The sequence below is a fragment of the Malaclemys terrapin genome, chromosome 14 (assembly GCF_027887155.1).
Source record: "Malaclemys terrapin pileata isolate rMalTer1 chromosome 14, rMalTer1.hap1, whole genome shotgun sequence".
Classification (NCBI taxonomy): Eukaryota; Metazoa; Chordata; order Testudines; family Emydidae; genus Malaclemys; species Malaclemys terrapin.
The window spans coordinates 30,149,261-30,174,354 of NC_071518.1; the positions used below are offsets into that span (position 1 = coordinate 30,149,261).

The window sequence follows — 25,094 nt, forward strand, 5'->3', positions numbered from 1 at the left end:
TAAAAACTCAATAAGGTTTTATTTACCAGAATTAATGATTTCTTAAATTACTTGTGGATTTACGATGATTTTTTTCATACAAAATCTAGAAGACTATTAGCTTGCCTCTAAGCTCAAAGTACATTTCTTTCTCTGCATGTAAATCTCATTTTTATTAAAGAAAATATTCAATTAACCCCAAATATTCTACATACTCAAATCTAATTAGGGATGAATAAGAGATGGAATAAAGCTATAGTAAACACACACACACAGAATTCATTACTATTAGATTATTGGCCTCCTCACTGACATTATCAAACAGCAAATTCATTAGGACTTTTCCCTTACATGCAAAGCCAGTATCAAGTAGAAATTAGAGGAACAGTTATCGAAGTAAAACACCAGCAAGAATAAATCAACTGTATTGGAAAAGTGCTGCAAATTAGAACGCTGTAGCCTTTAAGACAAAAAGTATTTCTAAAGAATTATTTGCTAGGATATTCTAAGTTATGAAAACAGTTTTACATTACAACAGCAAATGGAAAAAACAGGGTTGTTATATCCCACGTTTTGATTAGTAAAGTTAAAAACAATTAAATTTATTATTGCCAACCCCAATCATTCAAAAATCACAAGTCACAACCAAAAGTCATGATACTGACTTAAAAAACAATGAAATTTTAAAAATAATAAATTCTGGATTCTGATGTTTGGGCCTTTAGGGTTTAGCAATCATAAGCATTAGAAACTTTTAAAAAGTTTTTAAATGAAAGCTGAGAGTCTCACATAATCACATGACTCCAGACCTGGGGATTTAAGAAAAAACACCCAAAATTGACATTCACCAAAAAATTATTAGAAATTGCAATATTATTAATACTGATTGTCAGTATAGTTTAAGAACTGTCCTACTGCTAATCTTTTTACATATATATCCAAACCATTTCTGTTTTTTCCTGTCTCTAGACCATCACTGTGATTCAGTTCCTGGCCCCACTGAAGTCAAAGGAAGTTCTGCCATTGACGTCAATGAGGCCAGGATTTCACCCAGTATGTCTATTTCTTTCTTCATTTGCTACCTGATGTTAGTCTAACAGTCCAATTTTAGTGAATCAGCACTTCTAAAAATAGTGTAGGCCTCGTATATTAAGGGCCCATTAATGTGCTTTAGGGATTATAGTACATAAGATCACTCATTCTTATACCTGTTGATAAAGGCCATTATATATTGGTTATATACGGATTATGTATTTTGGTTTCCAAATCTAATTTTGATTTGAAGGTATCTCCCCAGTTTGCCAAAACTATCACATCAGTTGACCTGTTCCTACGTACTTTAGTTAGAGAAGACCTCAAGTTCTCATATTTAAGACCACATCACATTTCTGAAGCTTGGATTGAGTAATAATATATGAATAGACTTTTGTAGTTAAATAGAAAAAAATACAGCAAGTACATCAAGTTTCAAGGTTGAGATAATGTGAAGTCACTGAGAATTCAAGACTCACAATCAAAATATTAGCAGGCTTTACTACAGCAGTAATAACTTCCTGTTTGTCAAAGAGACTATGCTTAAAACAATGCTGTATGTTCCAAACATATAGGCACATCTAATTATATGATTTCTCATTAAACTTGTGTTTGGATGTTGGAATTCTAGGAGATTCTATTGATTAATGATTTTGAGTGGTTTTGACTCTTTTGTACTATGATGGTTAAACACTTTGTTTAAAATATGATAAAGATAATTTAGTCTCTGGTATTCTATAGGTATTTCCATTTTCAATAAATTAAATTGTTTACATTTTAAGGGACACATTCTCAGCTGATGTATATTGTCATAGCTTCATTGATTTCAAAGCAGCTATGAGAATCTGCACCAGCAGAGATAAACCCCTATATGTGTGTGTATATATATAAAATATGGCATCTGTGCTATTTTCTAAAAGAATATTTAGAAATGGCAGATACAACCGGAATATCTACTAACTTTACTGTAATCAAAAGAGTTAAGGAAACAGAACTTATTAAACATTTTCTATAGGACTGACTTTAATAGAAGACATGAGGGTGTTCACAAATATATCATACTTACCATTGCTATAATTGTAGTGAACCCACTGTCCACTTTTTGGTTTAGGAAGTGACACTGGTGTCTCTTCTGCAAGGAAACTGTAGAATCTGCATTCTACAAACAGTCGCTGTATTGTGTCATCCATTGCAACTCGGGAATCAGTGAGAGTTAGGGATATAATCTCAATCCGAATTTTTTCTATTGACTGTTTTAAAAACAAACAAACAATAAACACACCATATTTCTTGTAATGTCAACTTGAACAAACAAACATGTAAGTCACTGGGATGTTTTGTACGGTGAAACATGATTTATTATGACAGAGATACACTGAGGTTCTAATGCCCCTGTGTTTGCAGTTAACTGTTTGCAATAGACTCCTCCTTTGTATTTGAGGTTAAAAATACTTCCAGCACAGTAGCAAAGGTGTTGTATATACATTTATCATCATTTAGTAACCCACTTGAAAAAGTCTCAACAATATAATGGATCAAACTTTTCCAGCTGGATGACTATCACTATATGCCTACTGAAGATTGCATTGCTATTAAACTAGATCTGATATAAAACATATGTCACATGAAGTAATACAGTACTTATGGAAATTTCACATATTAAACTCATCTAGTCTAGTTAAATTAAATAAATGTTTAAATGGATATTTTGACAGTACATTTAAAAACTCTAAATTGGCCTTCAACATACTTTCTTTTTCCTTATATTTTTGTCTTAATTTTGACATTTTTATATTTTATATTTGAAACTGTTGCTTTGTACCCCTTTGCTATTTTTGCAATCTTGGCAGGTTTTTGTGTATGTTTGTTTTGTTCGTTAACTTTATAATGTACTGTACCCTACTATGGAGAGTTTAGGAGTCAAACATAACAGAGGGGGGTCACAAACATTTCTTTGAATAACTCTGTGATTTCAAAGAAAGAAAAACCACTGTGATTTCAAAATTAGACTACACAGATGAACATTCAAAGGACGAGATTCTGTTCTTCAAAGAGCAAATAGAACTCCTCGCAGTTCACAACTGTCAAGTTTTTCTTAACTTAAAAAAAAAAAAAGTTATCTGCATTAATGACTATTTCTCCTATGTGGTGCTGGAAGACTTCTGGTTCTAAATTCAAATCATCTGAAGTAACAATCATAAAATTCAAAAATAAGACATGTTTAGAAGATCAGTTTTCTAGACTTCAGTGTAAGAACAACAAATTCACCCACATCATGGTGGTTGCTGATGCATTTCAAAGCATATTATATAATTAATCACATTGAAAAGCATGAGTATCCTATTGTAAAAATATCCTTCATAAAGAAAAATTTTCATTGCCGTCAAGCCCCTTCAATATTTGATGAAGTAATTTTACCCCCTCCTTCAAAAGACATTTTCTTTTATTATGTATCCTAAGACACTTTAACTAAAAACCCAAATCTGAATATTTCAATAAGGTTGTTTTATTATTCAGTAGATTCATGGAAATTTTACTAGGATGACAGAGAAAATTCCACACCATTCTGTCTCCACTAATACAGGTACACGGTTTCAGCTGGCAATATTACTAGGATTAGCATAGTATGATGAAATATTTAAAGGAATTTTTTTTCTAAAACCTAATAAATCAAATGACTGCCAAATGTCATTAAAGTGATGGTCTTTGACTTGAATATGCTTTTCATATTCAAATTCAAAAAGAAAGAGATGAAAGCCAAGAAAGGTTACTCGGTTTCAACTAATAACCTCAAGCACTCTACATTCACATGCATAAAAAATGAAATTGGCTCTATTGTCTAATTTTACTTCAGAAACAACTCTTTTCTTTTTGCATTGTACGGATATATCAGCAGATGCATTTAAAGTGATAATCTGAGGGGTTCTCCCCCCGAAAAATTATTTAGCAGTTATGTCAAACTAGTTTGTACACATACAATAGTTTATAAGTGAAAACCAAATATACTGTATTATCAAGTCTTTTCTCATAACTTAAAATTTTGTTTGACATACTTATCATTTGTAATAGTATGCTATAGGAAAAAAACATTTATATTACTTTCCATTTTCAGACGGAGGAGAGGGGAAAATCCACCTATTGATGGCATACGGCTTTCTAATTTTTAAGGCAACAAATACTTGTAAATTGCATTGTTACAAAATTAAAAGAAAAATAAATGAATTGCTCTAGACTTTAAAAAAGAATATTTAGAGTCATGGTTTTATTATTATGAAGCATGCAACGTAGTGTATAATAAAGAGAACATAAGTTGATTTTTTTAAAAGATAATTTACATTTGCAAATCAAACTATGCAACTGCTAAGGACTAACAGCTAGTATTGAAGTCATATTTCACTATTAGTATAAAAACCACACATTTAGTATAAATAAAAATAAATGTCACAATATCAGCTATGAATGAAGTTTTAAACTACAGTTTTTGGTACTAGGCTGCAGAAAATTATATATTTATATTTTTCTGTTTCTCTGTTAGATTTTTCTTTATTCTCTACAGCCCACCTACTAGGTTTAATTACAGTGAAAAATAACTAGTTTATCATGACCAATTATTTCCCTTCAAATAATTCTGCTTTGATGGAAATTCAACATTTTGTTGTTGATGTAATAATAAAACAAAATTTAAGAAATGTTTCAATGGATTATATGGGTTGTTGCAGTAATGATAGAACAATCTGAGCTACTGATATACTGTTATTAAACCAATGAAACATCATTTAATATTTCAGGATTTTGGCTTGCATTAATTAGTCTGTGGTATTAGTGTTAGCATAGTTCAGTTACATGTTGCTTCTAATTGTCTATAGGAGTATTCTTATTATATTTAGATACCTAAGAATGAAACAATATTATCATCAGTCTGTGATCTGTCAAGTCAAGTTTAATGCCTCTCTGGAGAGACCTTTGTAATTTAAGCTGTGTGCTATGCATTGCTGAAAATCCTCCTCAGACTTCATTTCAACATACATATGGTGTTTGGATTCTATTATAGAAATGTATATTATAGTTCCATTGAGTATTATTGGGCTTCAGTTATCCTATACTTCAAGGGAAAAAACAAACAAACCAAAAGACAGGCCAGATCCTCAGCCCTTGTAAAGAAGCATAGGTTCACTGACTTCAGCTAGAAATACACCAATTGACACCAGCTGAAGATCTGGCCTTATGAGGCTGATGAACTTAGAAGAATCTTTGAACTCCCACAGTGTGCTTTAGGACTGTGTTAGATGCTACTTCTTTTTCAAGAAGGTTTAAGTAATGTGTTGAATACTCAGACATCAGATGTTTCGAGTAGTTGTAGTTATTTCTTGGCTTTTTCACTTAATTTTTTTTTGTCTGAGCAAACAGCAAAGACAAACCTGGAATATGATTCTATGCACTCTTGGATGGCATCTACAGCAACTAGTATACTATATTCTGCCGTTTCTTTACAGACCCAGGATGAAATCCTGACCGCAGTGAAATCAATGGGAAAACTCCAAAGGGCCAAGATTTCACCCTCAGAATCAATAGTTTTAGGCAGCAACATGCTTGGATGTTTCTGGCCATTACAGAGTCATTTCTCATTGTCTGTCCATGCCAGAAGAAAGACAGGAACTCATAGATGTGGTTTAATAAGGGCATAACTTTATTCACTTATAATATCTGGGAGAACCTGGCAACCAACTGTACACTGCATGAAGGAGAGGAGTTTGTTTTCCACTATCCAGATGTAGAACTCCAAACCCCTTTCCATAACTCCCTTAAAGGGGGCCAGAAAAAGCGGGGCGGGGGGGAGCTCCCTGATGAGGAGACAGAGGAGCCCCAACCTCCACTTATTTGGCGCTATTACAGGATGCTTCCCTTCAAATCATTTTCCAATCCATTTTATTCAACAACCATATCCCTTCCATACCGAGTACCTGAGTATCTTCCACAAGTTTTATGTACGAAGTTGCGACAAACCTAACCTCCCTACTCTACTCCAGACTAGCTATGGCGAAGGCAAAAAACCCAACCACCTCAGCCAATATGGCAGTGAGGGGAAGGGAAAGGGCAACTAGCCTAATGTCTACAACATGTCCTTTTGCCAAGTTCATGTCTGGATGGGTGCTGCCACCCCGATCCTGGTAAAGGAGTGCCTCTACAAGGCTGCATGGGATAGAAATACTTCCCCAGCGCTTCTAGTCAACAGGAAGAGCAATGCAGTGACCTTGTCCTAACCTGGCCCCAACTGCTTCCTGCCCAGGAAATTTTCCATCTTCGTCCCACCTGCTCTAAGAGAGGCCTTACCCGGGCAACACCCTTTTCTTTGGACAAAGACCCACTCACATAAATGTTGCAGCAGGCACTTTTTTTCTTTTTACCAACCAACTTGTATTAATTCTGGTTATTTTAATTCTTCCTTTCATTTTTTCTCAGTTTCTTCACTTGCAGCAACTAATAGCAGACTTGTGAATTTAAGTATGTCTGGGGAGTATTTATCCAGGGAATACTGATTCAACCTTTCCTTTAAATCGATCATTTTGTGCATTGTTATGCAGTAATGCATTTACTACTGTTCACATTTACTGCTGACTGAATGAGAAACCACCAGCTAGTAAATTCAATACTGAAAACTGAAGCCTGAAAAACAAGCTAGCCAGCTTTACATAGAACCATGATATCAGATGTCTTTCCCCTCCCTTCCTGAAATTTTAGATTCTAGCAAATCAAGCTTCCCAAGCTTCACAGCTCCATACACAACCCTCTTTTCCATATCCAATGCCAGTTGATTCCCCCTGTTAGCAACACCTCTATCACCAATTACCTTTTTAAAAGGTAGAATGTTCTATAACTTTCTTATGGTTTCTTAACTGGCCTAACCTTGAAGTTCTCATCACTCCTTTTTCAGTTTTTACATTTTAGAACACAGGCTGAAATTAGTATTTACAATAATAAATTCGAGATTAATGTTTCTAGTAACAAAACACTTTCAAATAGGTTATATGCATACAAATACATGTGAGTGACATAAGATCAAGAATTCATGAAAAACACAATGATAAAATCCAATTAACACTGAAAAAAATAACTGGATTATTTTCTTTAAAAACCTGGGTTTTTTCACCGCTCAAAATACAGCTAACACCTGAGTAAGCAAAAGTGATTGAAAAGTAAATAAAACAGTGGGTTTTTTTCACCTCCCTCTGACACTGTTGCCACAAGAATGCCAGTCTGATTGATTTTATTGATTAGAGATGCATAACAATGCGAACTGTGGTTCTGTTAACAAACCAACAGTCTGGATCCAGTAGATACTCACTCAACAGATGACAGCAATAATTCCTTTGACCACCCTGACCCAGATCATGTGATTGAGATAATGTCAGTTTCTTAATAGCACTCTCATCTGTCAGACCCTTATTAAACCCACAATTTAAAAAAGATCTCTTGGTTGGGATTTTGCAGAAACAATGGTCATGGAAATGAGAATTATCCTTTTTCAATCACTGCCATGGCACATTAATACAAGTTATGCTTAGAAGGAATCTTCTTCAAATACTGCTCTAGCTTTCTCCCCTTCTGCTTTAACTAGTCATTTGGAAATTATGGTAGCCTGTGGGAGAAGGTGGTATCCATGTGCCCTTTCTTTATATTAGCTGTCTGCCAGATGGAGACAAACTATTACTATAGAAAATCTATACTCTTCTTGCGCTTTGGTGGCAAAGTTCTTCACAGAGAGAAAGAATTTGAGAGTAGGCTTGTAAGAATGGAGGCAGGAAACCTAAAGGAGCACAACAAGTCTGTCAGAATCATATTTTTTTGCTTCAATTGAATTATTTAATTAAGATTTCATATCTGTAAATTCATGTACAAATTTAAATTGCTACCAAAGTATCAAACATCTACATTTGATAGTTAGCCAAAAAATGAAACCTGTGTCGACTCCTGAGGTAAAAGTGAATCATGCAGAGTTTGCAGCTCTTATCTGTCAGAGTGCCAGTATTAGGGTACATCTATACTTACCTCCGGGTTTGGCAGTAAGCAATCGATCTTCTGGGATTGATTTATCGCGTCTTGTCTAGACGCGATAAATTGATCCCGGAAGTGCTTGCCGTCGATGCCGGTACTCCTGCTCTGCGAAAGGAGTACGCACAGTCGACGGGGAGCCTGCCTGCCGTGTGTGGACCCGCAGTAAGTACCTTGTATTTCGAACTAAGGTACTTCGACTTCAGCTACGTTATTCACGTAGCTGAAGTTGCGTATCTTAGTTCAAACTGGGGGGTTAGTGTGGACCAGCCCTTAGATTCTTTGTCAAAATGATACTGAGTAGTTATGTTCATTTTAGGTTGTATTTCTCAGCTCTGACTTTTTAAATACTAGTGGTGAGATACTACATAAGTTAGATATAAAATAAGACTTAGATGAGGCTATACTGAATATTTCAACAAAGAATGAAATTTCCTTGACTGCAGTTTTTAGATGTCCAGCTTATTTGACACTTTATTTTTTCCCCTAAACACAAAGACTTAATGTATAAAATATGGGGTGAAGGAAAAAAAGATTTGGGCATCCACCTCTCATATGAGCGAAGAAGTGGACTAGGACTAAGAAATTATTTCTGTAAATATGACTCATTATATGAGTTTCATTAAGGGAGTACTGTTTTTCATTCTATAAAGAGAAAAATCAAATTGCACCTGGCCCTTGAATGTGTGCAGTAAGGAGCCTCCCCTACAGTGGACTAATTATGTTGTAGTACTTGAGCTCTTTTACATGGCAGGGACTGCTACCTGTAAATTGCCCTCCCTTGCTCCACCTTCCCAAAAAGAGAAAGGCTGAAGGCAGGGAGGAAACAGGGTCAAGCCCTGCTCCTCATCCAAATTAGCCAGGAGAGCTGGAGTGTTGCAGAAGGGACTACACACTGTACCTATCTGATGAATTATGCAGAGGGCTCACTTCTCTTGCATGCTGAGGGGCTCTTCAGGGGCAGTGAGATTCTGCACTGTTCCCTACACGGGGGGTGGAAGGTGGAGTGTCTATAAGGCATAATTGAGCCCAGAATTAGCTCACCATTTAACATTCTTTGTCAAGTTTATTTCCTTATAGAACACTGCACAAAAATAGATCCCCCCAAGTCACATTATTTCCTTAAGCACACATGAGAGGGCAAACTGTTTTTGCTGACGCACAGGGGACTGAATTGGGAACCTCCAGAGCTAAATGCATGAGTAGCTATAGAGGGAGCTAAAGAGTCAAAACTTTATAGCTAGGGGGCTCTTACAACTCTTATTTTCTGTGAATTGCATAGAGGGGGACCTCTAATACACACACACCAACGGCGTACACATAACCAAAACTTTTCTACATTTGGTCTTATACACCAAATACCTTAGAAAATACTCTAAAAGGTACTGCCGGGATCTGAAACTCTATTGACTAAATGACCATTAATGACAGCATTAAACCTATGTATAAGCAGGGGGCATTTGCACTTTGCTCCTAATGCTGTTCTCAGACACACAGAGGATATTGTCCAAACTTCCTTCTTTTATGTGGTTTGCTTTTGCTGTTAACTTTACATAACATAAAACGCTGTTTGGGATTCCTACTGAGCTTGGCTATGCTTAAGCTTTCTTCACACATTCCCCTTCGACTCTGCCCCTAGTTGACAAATTTTTCTTTTTAAAGAGGAATAAATAAAAAAAGATAAATATCTGGAATTATTTTACTTGCAGCATTTACAAGCTCCAATGGCTTTGTAATGCTCCCTCCTCCCCTCCAAGTAGTGCTATGCATGCAGCAAAGATAATTGTTACTGTAACAGTGCAGTTGGAACCCACACTTCTGTACTGCAGCCTAGCACAAGGAAGAGAGTAATTTGATTTTTCGATGGTAAAACACTGACCACTCATTTTTCAAGAACTGGATGAAGTGACAGGAAAGTACTAAGTGTCAACCTCAATAACCAGTTAGACACCTCAGTACCATCTATTCACACATGAAAATTATTGCAAATGCTTTGTGGGCTTCAGTTACCTTTAATTTCAAAAGCTAGGAGGACTCCTTAGATATTAATGGATGAAATGCAAAGAGCTCTCACTTCTGTTCTATCTGTAGGGAGTTAGGCAATGTTGAGGTTATAGAATGAGTGTACCACATGTTTACATGACATTCAGGATAAAATATGAAGTAGTTATATCTTATAAAAAAGAAACTGTAACACAACAAACCTGAATCACAGAATCCTAGAATATGAGGGTTGCAAGGGACCTCAGGAGGTCATCTAGTCCAATCCCCTGCTCAAAGCAGGGCCTGATCCCAACTAAATCATCCCAGCCAGGGCTTTGTCAAGCCTGACCTTAAGAACCTGTAAGGAAGGAGATTCCACCACTTGCCTAGGTAACCCATTCCAGTGCTTCACCACCCTCCTAGTGAAAAAGTTTTTCCTAATATCCAATCTAAATCTCCCCCACTGCAACTTGAGACCATTACTCCTTGTTCTGTCATCTGCTACCACTGAGAACAGTCTAGATCCATCCTCTTTGGAACCCCCTTTCAGGTAGTTGAAAGCAGCTATCAAATCCCACCTCATTTTTCTCTTCTGCAGATTAAACAATCCCAGTTCCCTCAGCCTCTCCTCATAAGTCATGTGCTCCAGCCCCCTAATCATTTTTGTTGCCCTCCGCTGGACTCTTTCCAATTTTTCCACATCCTTCTTGTAGTGTGGGGCCCAAAACTGGACACAGTACTCCAGGTGAGGCCTCACCAATGTCGAATAGAGGGAAACGATCACGTCCCTCGATCTGCTGGCAATGCCCCTACTTATACAGCCCAAAATGCCGTTCACCTTCTTGGCAACAAGGGCACACTGTTGACTCATATCCAGCTTCTCGTCCACCGTAACCCCTAGGTCCTTTTCTGCAGAACTGCTGCCTAGCCACTCGGTCCCTAGTCTGTAACAGTAAATGGGATTCTTCCGTCCTAAGTGCAGGACTCTGCACTTGTCCTTGTGGAACCTCATCAGGTTTCTTTTGGCCCAATCCTCTAATTTGTCTAGGTCCCTCTGTATCCTATCCCTACCCTCCAGAGTATCTACCATGCCTCCCAGTTTAGCGTCATCTGAAAACTTGCTGAGAGTGCAGTCCAAACCATCCTTCAGATCATTAATGAAGATATTGAACAAAACCGGCCCCAGGACCGACCCTTGGGGCACTCCGCTTGAAACCGGCTGCCAACTAGACATGGAGCCGTTGATCACTCCCCTTGAGCCCGACGATCTAGCCAGCTTTCTATCCACCTTATAGTCCATTCATCCAGCCCATACTTCTTTAACTTGCTGGCAAGAATACTCTGGGAGACAGTATCAAAAGCTTTGCTAAGGTCAAGGAATAACACATCCACTGCTTTCCCCTCATCCACAGACCCTGTTATCTCCTCATAGAAGGCAATTAGGTTAGTCAGGCATGACTTGCCCTTGGTGAATCCATGCTGACTGTTCCTGATCACTTTCCTCTCCATTAAGTGCTTCAGAATTGATTCCTTGGGGACCTGCTCCATGATTTTTCCAGGGACTGAGGTGAGGCTGACTGGCCTGTAGTTCCCCGGATCCTCCTTCTTCTCTTTTTTAAAGATGGGCACTACATTAGCCTTTTTCCAGTCATCCAGGACTCCCCCAATCGCCATGAGTTTTCAAAGATAATGGCCAATGGCTCTGCAATCACATCCGCCAACTACTTTAGCACCCTCGGATGCAGCGCATCTGGCCCCAGGGACTTGTGCTCGTCCAGTTTTTCTAAATAGTCCCGAACCACTTCTTTCTCCACAGAGGGCTGGTCACCTTCTCCCCATACTGTGCTGCCCAGTGCAGCAGTCTGGGATCTGACCTTCTTCTTGAAGACAGAGGCAAAAAAAATCATTGAGTACATTAGCTTTTTCCACATCCTCGGTCACTAGGTTGCCTCCCTCATTCAGTAAGGTGCCCACACTTTCCTTGACTTTCTTCTTGTTGCTAACATAACAACAAGAAGAAACCCTTCTTGTTACTCTTAACATCTCTTGCTAGCTGCAACTCCAAGTGTGATTTGGCCTTCCTGATTTCACTCCTGCATTCCTGAGCAATATTTTTATACTCCTCCCTGGTCATTTGTCCAATCTTCCACTTCTTGTAAGCTTCTTTTTTTGCGTTTAAGATCAGCAAGGATTTCACCGTTTAGCCAAGCTGGTGGCCTGCCATATTTACTATTCTTTCTACACATCGGGATGTTTTTTCCCTGCAACCTCAATAAGGATTCTTTAAAATACAGCCAGCTCTCCTGGACTCCTTTCCCCCTCATGTTATTCTCCCAGGGGATCCTGCCCATCAGTTCCCTGAGGGAGTCAAAGTCTGCTTTTCTGAAGTCCAGTATTCTGCTGCTCTCCTTTCTTCCTTGTGTCAGGATCCTGAACTCGACCATCTCATGGTCACTGCCTCCCAGGTTCCCATCCACTTTTGCTTCCCCTGCTAATTCTTCCCAGTTTGTGAGCAGCAGGTCTAGAAGAGCTCTGCCCCAGTTGATTCCTCCAGCACTTGCACCAGGAAATTGTCCCCTACACTTTCCAAAAACTTTGAATGCCCCATTCTGGCCTAATTTTGAAGGGGGTGGGAGGGGCTTATATTTTAAAATCTATGTATTTTGCATGTTAGTTTCTTTAGAAAGGAGTATAAAGAAAATACACAGAATGAATTATCAAACAGCACATTTTCAGTTAGTAAAAGTACATTTCAGTACTATGAAAAGTGATTATGTAAATAGCAGCTTATTGCTCAGTACACCTGTTCCTCATTTATTCCAAGTCCTAATTAGTGACAAAAGTAAGTTCGTACTACTTTCTTTTCCTGTCAGTGGAGCAGAGCAAATACAGCTGAGTGAGTGAGCTGGATTCTATTCTGAATTTATGTGTCACCAACGGAATTGTTAATATTCCATTTAATGACTCTTTATTACACATAGTGTGTGAGCTGGAGAAAATTCAAATTCTAGACCGTGTTTTTTAGGGCTATAGTTAGGGAAAAATCCAAAACCATTTTTTTTTCTACTTGTAAAATTATTATAGTTTATCTGCACATACCTGCAACAAAATAAATATAGAACCTCACAAAGCTATTTGTACAAAGCCTTTTTTCCAGAGCAGAACTTGAGTATCATGCATTTGCCCTCCAGGTGTAGATTTTGGCAGATGCCTACAAAAATATTTAGTCCCTCTGAATGGGTGACTAAGCAGTGTTGATGTGCACCTATTATCATACATTCTATTTTTATTTTGTGTAAAACTTGATGCCACAGACATAAAATAAGTCAGCCACTTAAGGGCTCCAGTTTTCCGGAAAACATTCATTTGGTACCAATTTAGGCATAAGTGTTTTACCCAGTTACTGTTTCTTCACCCTTATGAAAAGTATTCAAGAATTTAAGAAGGAATCCAATATACCGGTAATTAAAAATACTAATGTTTTAGGTCACTCTTTTGATTAAGGGTATGTTTATAAAAGGTTAATAAATGATTAATAGATTTTTTTAATAAATGGTTAATCAACTAGTAGAGTCCAACTAGTCAATAGGTTACTTATAACCATTGGCTTCCTTGTTAAAGTTAAATTCAAATTATACTAGTTATTATGGTATTCTCCTTTTACCTGGAATTTACCAAAAATATACTATAATTTCTGACATAGCATTTATGTACACACTGTTTTTCATCTAAAGGCACCTTACCAAATCTTCATATGTCCTGTCTGAAAACAGAGAAATTGCAGCCCTTTTGTCAATTTCTATTTTGACTATACAACCATTTATCAGTACCCTATAGTTTTAGTTTTTATTTTGTTTAAAATTTCCCAGGAATGTATCAGTGTTTATCACAAAATTTTTTTAAAAAGTGAAAAATCAGTAAAAACTGAAAGCAAAGGGCCCATGATGTCTGAAACTCACAGGTTGCAGTGGCCTCTATACTCGTGGTGATGGTCTCGATACTGTGGCTCTGTGCCACCATGATGTAGCTGCAATGAGCCAGATTTGGGGAGTTCCATCACTTCCAAAATTTGGCTGAAGAAACAAATTGGTAAAACCTCAATAATGATTTTTTTAAAGCCAGGAATTTTTCAGAAAAAAAAAAAAAAAAAGGGAGCAAAAATAAAAAATAAATGGCCTTAAACTTATATCTCAAGGAGTAATTTTTTTTTCTTCACTCTCACCTATCTTTGGTGCTGTCCTTTTCAGATCCTCAAATTCTCCTGCAACATATTTTGTTCTAAGATATTTCCTCAGTGGCATTTGGTGCAAACATTTTACCGGTACTCTGTCTGGGGCAAGCTCTTCTAGTTGGTCATAGATTTCCAGTCTGGTCACAAGTCACAGTGTTGCAACTAAGATAATGGGCCTGGTTTGGTTTACCGAGGCACTACGCTCTTCTTTCAAAACCTAGTCAAAATTGCTTACTTCCAAATGTTGTACCATTTGTGTTTTTTTATTCTGAAATTGGGTGTCTCTCTATGGACAAAGACTATTATTAAGTCTTTTGTAAGTGCAGCTTGAAGCAAGTGGACTCGTAGCACAGGCTTTGTGAACCATAAAGAAACCTATCATTTAGTGTTTAATTTTAGAATTGTTTTAACTAAAATATCCCTGCCAATCTATTTAAATTCACCACGTACTTGCCAAGCATTTAATCATTTAGTTTATTTTACCACATAAAAACTGATCTGGAAAAATTAAGTTTGTTCTGGGAACATTAACATTTCCATTAATTTCTTCTTCAGCTGTTTTTTATGGTGATGTTATGTCTGTCAAATACTCAGGCCTTGTCTTCACTACCCGCCTGGAGCGGCGGGTAGAAATAGATCTCTCGGGGATTGAATTATCATGTCTCGTTGGGACACGACAATCGATCCCTGAATCGACGTGTGTACTCCACCAGCCCAGGTAGGAGTAAGCACCGTCGACGTGGGTGCCGCGGCGGTCGATTTGCCGCCATCCTCACAGCGGGGTAAGTCGGATCGGATACGTCCAATTCAGCTACGCTATTTGCATAGCTGAATTTGCCTATCTTAAATCGATTCCCCCCTCCCCCCAGTGTAGACCTAGCCTCAGTCTTTCCCTCTTTACTATAGTTAAAAATAATTACATTTTTCTTACGTGGCGGTCTCTCAAACTATGAAATAATGTTCAACCATAAACAAAGTTCTCTTTATTTTCATGAAAATGAAGAGTGCTCAGCTGTACCAAACAAAGGCGTGTTAGCCAATACTTTAGCAGTACTTCAGCACTCTTACCAATTTTTCACTTATGGAAGAGATCTACTATGGATTTTCTTTTCTTTTGCTTTTTGTCTAGGAACAAACTGTAAATAAATTAACCAGTCCTAATAATGTCAATGTCATTATCAAGAATTCTGTGTTGTATATTACAGTCTTACAGAGTAGCATCTTGCACATTTCTCTTTTCCCAACTTTTAAATGTAGACTTTCAAGGAGAGGTACAGATCAAAACAGCAGTCAAACCAGCTTTTTGATAGCTCTGTATTATATCAGAAAGTGAAGACAGTTGTGGCAATGAACAGACTAATTAAATACTGCTGATCAGAACAGTAACTGTAACATGACATTTAAAAAAAAAAAAAAAAACCACAACGGTTTCCCAATCTTTTTTTAGCCTATAGGAAAACAGAAACTCTCACAAAGATTCCCAGAAGTGGCTACAATATTCCAGGTTTGGCTGAACCCGAGTTGTTAACTGAAGCACTAAACATCTATTCTCAACATCCAGAACAAAAATCAAGTCTTTTTTTTTGGTGATTATAGTGCATTGCGCATTCACATCTAGATTACTGTTCACTATTATCTAGAGAGCTTTTCCAACATTATTGCTCTCCAGGTTTTTTTTCTTCCAAGTGAATATCTGTGTTCTCGGTTTTATTTTTCCTCAAAATGTACTAGCTTGTGTTTTTTCATGTTGAAAATCATGTACTATTTTCTACCCATATTTCTAAACTCACTAGGCACCTTTGTATTATAATATTTCTGCCCAATATCACCAGTAAATTTTCTTAATCTCTTTGCACCATCTTCTCATTAATCAATTAAGCTATTAAATAAATTTTCTAACGCTATTTGAAACTTCTCCTTATATCACTTTTGTTGTTGTTGAAAGCTCTTTAGCCTGCCTATCCAAGCCATTTGAATTAGTTGTGAGGGGAAGATTTCATGATGTACTGTAGTATCAGATGTTTTACAAATATTTTCTAATTGATTTATTTAGTTGAATTAAGCTCGTCTGGCAAGATTATTTCTTCAGAAATTCATACAGCCTACCATTCACAGTCCATTAGTTTTTAAATGTTTAGTGGTGGTGTTTTTTTATCTCAGCCCCCTCCCTCTTAATATTTGTTCCATTATTTCACTAGATTCAGAAGTAACGTATACCATTTGGTAACTCCTACAATCTGATTTGTTTTCAGAAGGTTGATTCCATATTTAATTATTTTTCAATCTTCTGGCAGTTGATCAGTTCTCCATAATTTTTCAGAAACAGCTGTCAGTGGTTCAGTAAGTTCACTGGCTAATTCTTTTAAATTCTGGTATGCATTACACTTCAATTTCCTGACATTTGCCTTCTAGAAATCTAATACCCTTTTACTGCTATGCACTTCATTCCCGTTCCTTGCTATGGTGCATTGAAGAAATCTGTGGACATTGGTACCTTATCTGTTTAAGTGGGGTCCATCAAATCCTTTATCAGAGTAGATTGTTGAGAAGGTTGTTGAAAGATAATTTTGATATTACCTGGACTCTTCACACTTCTTTCACCCTTTCACTTCGGCTTTAGTCCTTTTTTGATCTTATTAACTAATCATGACCTCTTAATGATGGAGTATGGTCATAGGTTAATGCTTATTCTCTTAAATGTGTGACCATGAAGTTTTAATAGCTTGCTTTCAGAACCTCAGTGGGGTAGATGGTACTGGATGAAGGATTCACTTTCTTCCTTCACCATACATGCCAGTACGGTGTTCATATTTTCCCAATGTCTGACTGAGGCTGGAATTGGATGAGAGCATGCTGGTTGAAGTCAAATCCTGGCAAGACAGAGGTATTACTAGCGGATAAAAATCATGAATGAAATACAAGTGGAAAATGAAAGACGACCAAGGCTTATGAAATTTTGGACAAAGTACAAGCACCAGCCTCACATGACAGAGTCAGGCCGAGATTTTAAAAATTGGTTATCAGAAACTCCTAAATCTATATTTAGGCACCTAAATAAGTAGTCAGATTTTCAAAAGTGCTGAATACCCAGCAACCCTCAGTGAAGTTAGAGCTCAAGCAAATACAGCCAGAGTAACCTGAATGTATTATAGTCCTGCAGGAGGGAAGGATGAGGGGAGCATAAGAAGGCAGCCATGTTTTTAACATTGAATGTAATGGTCCAGATCCTCAGCTGGTGTAAATTAGCACAGCTCCACTGACTCAGGGAGCTGTACCGATTTACACTCGATGAAGATTTGGACCAGTGTACCTGATTTTCAGGCCCCAGCCTCCACTTATGTGTGAAGAGCTCTGCAGATGCACACCTATGAATCCATTTGGGGTTGTAACACCTGTATTTGCAAGTTTGTGTGTGCAGGTGCCAGGTTTTACGTGGGTAAGTTCTATCCAATCACATTAGATATTTCAATCTTACATGTGGATGATACTTCATAGTATATGCACATGCAAGAGGACCTGTATGCACAAATGGAAGCCAGGATAAGGCCCCATTGAAAATCAGGCCCATTACACCTACTGTAATGATAAAACTATATTCTCCCCTTTGATGTATGCATACAATTCATAAATGATATTCAATGCCAGTGCAAAAGGAGCATATTAAAAATTGAAAAGTGTTTATTGCTTCTTACTATGCACATTTCACTGTGTGCATTATGGATGTTCAACCTTTCACAACACATTTTACTGAACACCAGAACCACAACCACCTGGCATTGCTGGTTCTTGTTATTTAACAGTAACATCCAAATTAATTACATCATGAGATCTTCATTTGGAGAAACTGATTATGACAGTTTTCACTAAACTACTATTAGTGCACGCAAAATGCCCTTACCATATCTGCCATGAAAGAAAAAGATGTAAACATACCTAAAGGAAAACGGGACCACCATTGTATAAATTGCTTTTGCCAGTAATTGCCTTGCGGGCACATTTTAAAATAACTTGGAAGCTGACAGCAGTAAATTTTATTGTGATAATTGAAAACTATATTATTACTCAAGATGATAAAGTGCAGAGGTGGGGGGTGAAGGGAGGAGGGATGGAAGAGAAAAGGCAATTGTTAATTTTTTTAGACTATGCCAAAGCAAATGCAAATTCCTAGTTTTGATGTATATTTTGAGGATCCGAAACAAGGCTTTTAATCAATGTATTATACATCAAATTGATAATGTTAACTTCGGATTATTCAAATATATGAAATATTCATAGAGAACTGTCCAAAGTTTTACATTTCCCTGACTTTTTTCTCTATTAATTATCATGCCTGGAAGCTTTTTAGTAAAAGCAGCAGCCATCAGCCTGACTGAACCTGACAAGCCAGCAAGGCCCAATTATACTGGCACTCTGTGGCACTTTGATGTACTGGAAACGAAAAGAGATAGGGGCAAATTGTATAGCACATTATGTTAATGACTTGATTTAATCCAGCCACTAAACTTTATGTAGCCTGTTAAAAAAGATGCTAACACTAATTACGCCACTTTGGAAAGGAAAGAAGGGGACAAGCATTTCATACCGACAAAGTGAAGCTCATAAATGTTGTAAATGAAATGAAACAAAATGAAGTAATCTATGATTAATTATACATCATAGACATGAAGAAAAGAGAAAGAAGCAAGTCGTACAGCTAAGTACTGGAAAATCTGTTAGATTCCTTTTATGATCAACATATCTAAGAAAAAACCATGAACTGTCTGATTTGCAACATGCAAAAAAGAAATGGTATGATCTTAAATGGCTTAAACAGTGTGGCATGCAGTTCAGATTCACAGTATAATTAGCATGATCTGTAAAAATCAGAAGTTTTATTTACAGTGTTTTAATGATTGCAGGATATTTATCTCAGACATAAAAGTAAGGTACTGATTTTTAATTAAAAGAAAATTAGTTCAATCTAAGTTTTATAAATTGTATTCTTTGAATTAACTAAGTTTTCAGAAACAGGAACCCATTTTTCTCCTAATTTTGAATTATATGCTCCAGGCCACCAACACCAACCTTATTTCAAATCTATTGATGTAATACTTAGAAACTTCTAGGTTCTTCAGTAATCTTATCTACCTTCTTGCACATTTGCTTTGTTTCCTGATGATCAGATCAATAGGGAAAGGAAGATGCTAATGATCCATAAACTAATCTTTCTGAAACAGAAAATCTTTTATGATTGTGCTTAAATCATTTTGATAAAATAAACTGTAGTGCAGTACAACTCTAAATTTGTTCATCAACTACATCATTGTTTGGCTTAATGGTGATGAGTAATTTCCTTTTTAGTTCACACTGTTACAGATTAAAGAATTTTATGGCATTCACTAAGTAATTAAATATAATGCAGTTCCACTTATTAAAATTACTTAGGTATCTCTCTCTAATTCAGATATGAGGTAGCGCTTCTGAACCTCTGTGAAAAATGATGAATAGATGTGCAGCCAATCATGCATGAAATGTTGCTTAATGTAGCTGGTTACATTATAAGATGTTGCTCATGCTTTACTGAGATAGTGTCTGACCACAAATCAGACTATTATTGACCATTGTAGATAATCACATTTTGGAATGTTAAAAAGCCAAGGTCACTCAGCCCAAGTAGGTTATAACAGTGTGATATCACTCAAATAATCCTCTCAGACACAACAGGAAAAATCACTCAAGTACTCGAGACAGTTGGAAATCTTACAGTCAATTTTTTTCGAGGAACTAACTTCTTTACTTTATAAAGACTCAACTTCAGGTCTATTCAGCTAAATTAAAGTCTTTATTCTCCTTGTCTTTAGGAGACACTTACCACATTTTTAGTAAAGAAAATGTACAGGACCAAGTTTTCCAAACTTGTTCTATCTTGTGTGTGTGTAATTATGTGCAAGCCATTTTTATTATCTCTTGTGCATACAAACAACAGTAGAAACTACTCATGAAACTCCCCTTTGCATGCTAAAGTCAAGGAAATGCTCTTTTCACATTCTATCATTTATACAAATGCACAAAACAATACATGCAATAGAGTGCATGAGCAAAGATGCACCACGAAAACAGAGATTGTGAAAAAGCTTCTTTGGAAAAATGACTCTCAGTGCTGCAGTTAGAAGAAAGATGAGGAAGGATAAGAAAAATGATCTGTGAACATTTCAGCTGATTAAAAACTAAGTATCAGTTTAATGTGTTGTCAACATCTTAAAGTCAATGGAAGTGGGGCAAGGGTCTGATAAGGACAGGGTGGGTACTCTGGTATTGTGGAGGTCATGAGAATGGAAATTACTCCTCTTGAACAGTGGGCATGGTGTCTGCCACAGAGAGAGAACTGGTGTTTTCTGTGTAAATAAGACAATCACTGGCAGGTTTTCTGCATGAAGTACAGGATCAGGAAGAGAATTACAAGAGAGAAAGTTTCTTGGAGATTCAGGTTTCAAACACAATTACTCTCTATGGACAAGCAATTAATGCACGAGTTCTGTTTTAACTCAAAGTGGCACCAGGCTGATGAAAGCCTCTAGCTGCACTTTCCTTTTGTGCAGTTTAACAAACAATAAATGAAAAAAACAATAATATAAATCATAAATGGTAGCTCCTATGTTTTCACAGAGATCCCTTTCATGGTTTCGGGTCAGCCCAACACAGCATTCTTTCAAGGTGTGAGGTCTAAGTAGCCCGAGCTGTACTTAATTAGCTCATAGATAGTAGTGCCTCCATAAACTGCCTCTGAACTCTAGATGGAAATTAATCCCTGAAATCATAGGAATTATTCTGATTCAGTGGAGCCTCCTTTTAGGGAAACCACCAGTGTGGCAGGTCTTCTGTGTCCCCAGTAGGGGTACCAAGACACCTGTACACTGTCATATACATATATCAAACGCAAAAAAGTTATGTAAAAAGATTATTATGAAGGTAGCAAAATCAAGCCCTCAAAAGTTAGGAAATGTCAGAGGTTGCCTGTGCAACCTGAATTCAGCTCCCTTATACAGTAACTCCTCACTTAAAGTTGTCCTGCATAACGCTGTTTCAGTGTTACGTTGCTGATCAATTAGGGAACATACTCATTTGAAGTTGTGCAATGCTCCACTCTTTTGTTGTTTGGCTGCCTGCTTTCTCCACAGCTGGTAACCACCCTACGCCCACCCCCACCGCCCCAGTGTCTCCTGCCTGCCGGCAGACCCCACAGATCAGCGCCTTCCCCCTCCTCCCCCCGCTGCCTGCCCATGGCAATCAGCTGGTTTGTGGCATTTTGGAGGCAGGAGGGAGTGGGGAGGAGTGAGGACTCAGTGTGCAGGCTCCTCCTCCCTCCCGAACGCCGCAAGCCAGCTGATTGCCCCGGGCAGGAGGGAGGCGGGAGGCAGGAGGAGTGAGGACTCGGCACGCCTGCCCCCTTCTCCCTCCCCTGCCTCCTGCTGGTGGCTATCAGCTGGCTTGAGGCGATTTGGAGGCAGGAGGGAAGAGCGAGGACTCAGTGCACAGGCTCCCCATCCCTCACCTGCCTCCCGAACGCGGCAAGCCAGCTGACTGCCCCAGGCAGGAGGGAGGAGCAAGGACTCGGCATGCCTCCCCACTCCCTCCCCTGCCTTCCGAATGCGGCAATCAGCTAGCTTGCGGCGTTTAGAAGAGAGGGGAGGGAGGGAGGAGGAGCCAGGATGCAGCGTGCGAAGTAAAGGGGGAGGAAGTGGGGAGAAGAGGCGGGTCAAGGGTGGGAGCTTGGGTGGACTGGGGGGGGGGCTGAGGGTTGAGCCCCCCGCCCCTGCTGCTTGCAGAGTAGGGGAAGCTGCCCTGGAACCTAGCCCCCCCATTTACATTAATTCTTATGGGGAAATTGGATTTGCTTATCATCGTTTCACTTAAAGTCGCATTTTTCAGGAACATAACTACAGCGAGTTACTGTACATATGCATTGTGATACAGTCTTTTATTATATGATCACACATCATTTGCCCCCCCCAAAACCCCTGACTGCACAGAATGGATGGTGCTCATTTAATAGACAGCTATTCAATATTTTGTTTTTTCCTCATTATTCAATGTCTGACCCAAGGCCATATTTTATTTCACACTAGACAAACCCTGCTCTGAAGCCAGAACTATTAATTTCCTGATGGGCTTTTCTGTGGTGCTCATCATTACAGAATCTTAATGCTCCAGAAAGATTATTTTTACAACATCTCTGTTATATGTGGCTGTATTATTCCAATTTTATAGATGGGGAATGGAAGTACAGAGATATTAAGTTCCAAAGTATCCACTAATTTTGGGTGTCCAATTTGAGACACTTAGGACTTGATTTTTCAGAGTACTTAGTGTTATGCAGCATTTTACAATATATGTCAAAAACAGCTCTCATTGACTGCAGGTGCTGTTGTATGTGCTCAGTACTTCTGCAAATCAGACTGCAGGACATCAAGTCAGGCACCCAGAAAACAAGGAACACAATTAGTAATCAACTATGAAAATTTTGGTGTGACTTGACTGGAATCACATCACACAGAATTCTGTGGCAGAGGCAGGGATTCAATAACCATGAGAACAACCTCTCATCCTGCACCACCCTGCCTCTTTCACTCCACGCTTTCCAACTTCTGCAATGAATGAAGCAGGATTCTTACAGAAAACAGCCTCTTGCACTACACCCCCCACCCCCAATTCATCCCCAGAGCAGGTCCATACTGTTCACTGAAGGAGGCAGGGGTCTTTGTATGTCATCATGTAATTAAAGGCTGCAACATAATGCATACACAAGGAGCCTGAATTAATGCAACCTTAATTCTGGCATTTTCTAGCTTCTGAGTGCTTGACTTTGCAACATTAACAAAGTCCTCCCAACAAAGTGTGTGTGTGTGTATGTGTAATTTCCCAGGTTTTTAAAAAGAGCAAACTGAAAAATTTCATCATGTGGCATCACACTGACACCCACACGGGTCATCAGCATGGTAGATCCACCACACAGACCTCTGCCACTTCAACCAATGGCGTAAATAATAGCTGTAGTAGGTTGTAATCCTGCATGTGGGCCAGCACTAGACAAGATGGAACACTTTACCAGTTGCTTTTACAGATTTTTGACAGCAGAGGAATGGTGAGATTTAGGAATCTTGGATTCTATTCCAGACGCTGGAGAGGTGTTCTCTAGTGGGCTCTTCTGCTCATTTTCCCCAAGTGTGACCCCTTCTGCCTGGTCTCCTCCAACCTGTGCTTGTCCCAGTCTTGTTTTCCCCCCACCCTGGCTCCTCATCCCAGTCACGTTCTTTTATGTAACCAGTCCCAGTCTCCACTCCTCAGGTTTCTCATGCTAGTCCCAATCTCTTTCATACAGCCATTCCCAGGTTCCACTCCCCCCAGTCTCTCAGCTTCTTGTCCCCAGCTCTTTGTCCAGCAAGTCCCAGTTCCAAGCTCCTCACCCTGTCTGTCTCTCTTCCCCACCCTGGCCTCCAGTTACATCCCACTGTTCACATTCTCCATCCCAATTACTTTCAGTCCCAATCTCCCGCCCTGGGCTCCATGTCCAATCTCAGAGCTCCTCCCCTCCCCCCCCCCAGCTCCTAGTCTCTTTGTCCTGTCAATCCCTGTTTTCCCCCTTTGCTCCAGCTCCTAATCAGATCGGTCTCCTCTCCCCTAATTTCCCCTGCCCCACTAGATCTCAGTCCAACTCTCCCTGCCCAGTCAGTACCTGATTCCCCTCCCATCGAAACTCACTGTCCCAGTTTCCCTCTCCGCAAATCAGCCTCCAGTTCCAACGTGCCCACCCCAAAGGGTCGTTTTCTCAATCTACTCCTCCTCTTACCTCCTACTGACCTAACTCTTAAGAGTTGAGGATCAACCAGACCCTTAATTATTAAAAATAATTTGTCTATAGAAGATTAGATGTAAGTATTAAAATTGGAAAAAAATTAAAATTAAAGTACTTAAAGCACAGCAGTCACACATCGATAAGATTAACTGCAGAATTTCTAACAAGATTTATGCTTCTCAGTAGTTTAGACTAGCACAAATATTTTAGTAGCAAGAATTGTAAGTATTAATGTTCTAATAAATTCTAATTACAATCATATTCTATTCTTGTAAAGCAGATACTATTATTACAGAAATATCTTAACACAAGCATCCACTGCTAAAATTGTTTACAAATAACTTTTATTCTATAGAACAAGATACTGTGTGTGGTTCTGGTATCACTGAGCAGGCACCATAAAATTAATTAATGCAATATATTTTAACCAAATAACACATTTAAATATTACTGTTAAGATTCTGGTAGTAGTGTTTTAATCAACAAGTGTTTTAATCAACATAATTTGACATGGAACTTACACTGAAAATGGCCTCTCCATCTCTTGAAACATTAAAGGCAAGTTATCTATAAGCCTTCTTGTAATTTGGTAATGGCATCATTGTTGAAGAACAGAACTTCTAGAATTTATACAATTCCTAACATCTTCAGTTATTAGATTCATTAACACATAAAAATTAATTACATTTCTTTACTAATTACTAAAAGACTAATTTTTAGAGTAGTCTAATCTAGTAACATTTACACTTCTAAAACTGCTGTCCCTTAAAATTCACATTAACTGAAATCTGATTCCAAAAATTACCAAAGCCTGTTCCAGCACTCCTGCAGAACTCCTTTTGACTGAAAATGGGATTCCTCTAGATCAATGGTGGGCAACTTGTGGCCCGTGGCCTGTCAGGGTATTCTGCTGGTGGGTCGTGAGACAGTTTGTTTACACGGGTTCGCCGTTTCCGGCCAATGGGAGCTGCGGGAAGTGGTGCAGGG

The 25,094-nt window shown here is 38.3% G+C and overlaps 1 protein-coding gene across 1 annotated transcript in view; it reads right to left on the reverse strand.

Annotated features, from left to right (window-relative positions):
• The window catches only part of RPGRIP1L (RPGRIP1 like), a 126,747-nt gene that overhangs the window by 14,109 nt on the left and 87,544 nt on the right, over positions 1 to 25,094 (reverse strand). The window contains exon 23 of the mRNA XM_054048740.1: positions 2,078 to 2,261. Within this exon, the coding sequence (XP_053904715.1) occupies positions 2,078 to 2,261 (184 nt within the window). The remainder of the gene's footprint in view (positions 1 to 2,077; positions 2,262 to 25,094) is intronic.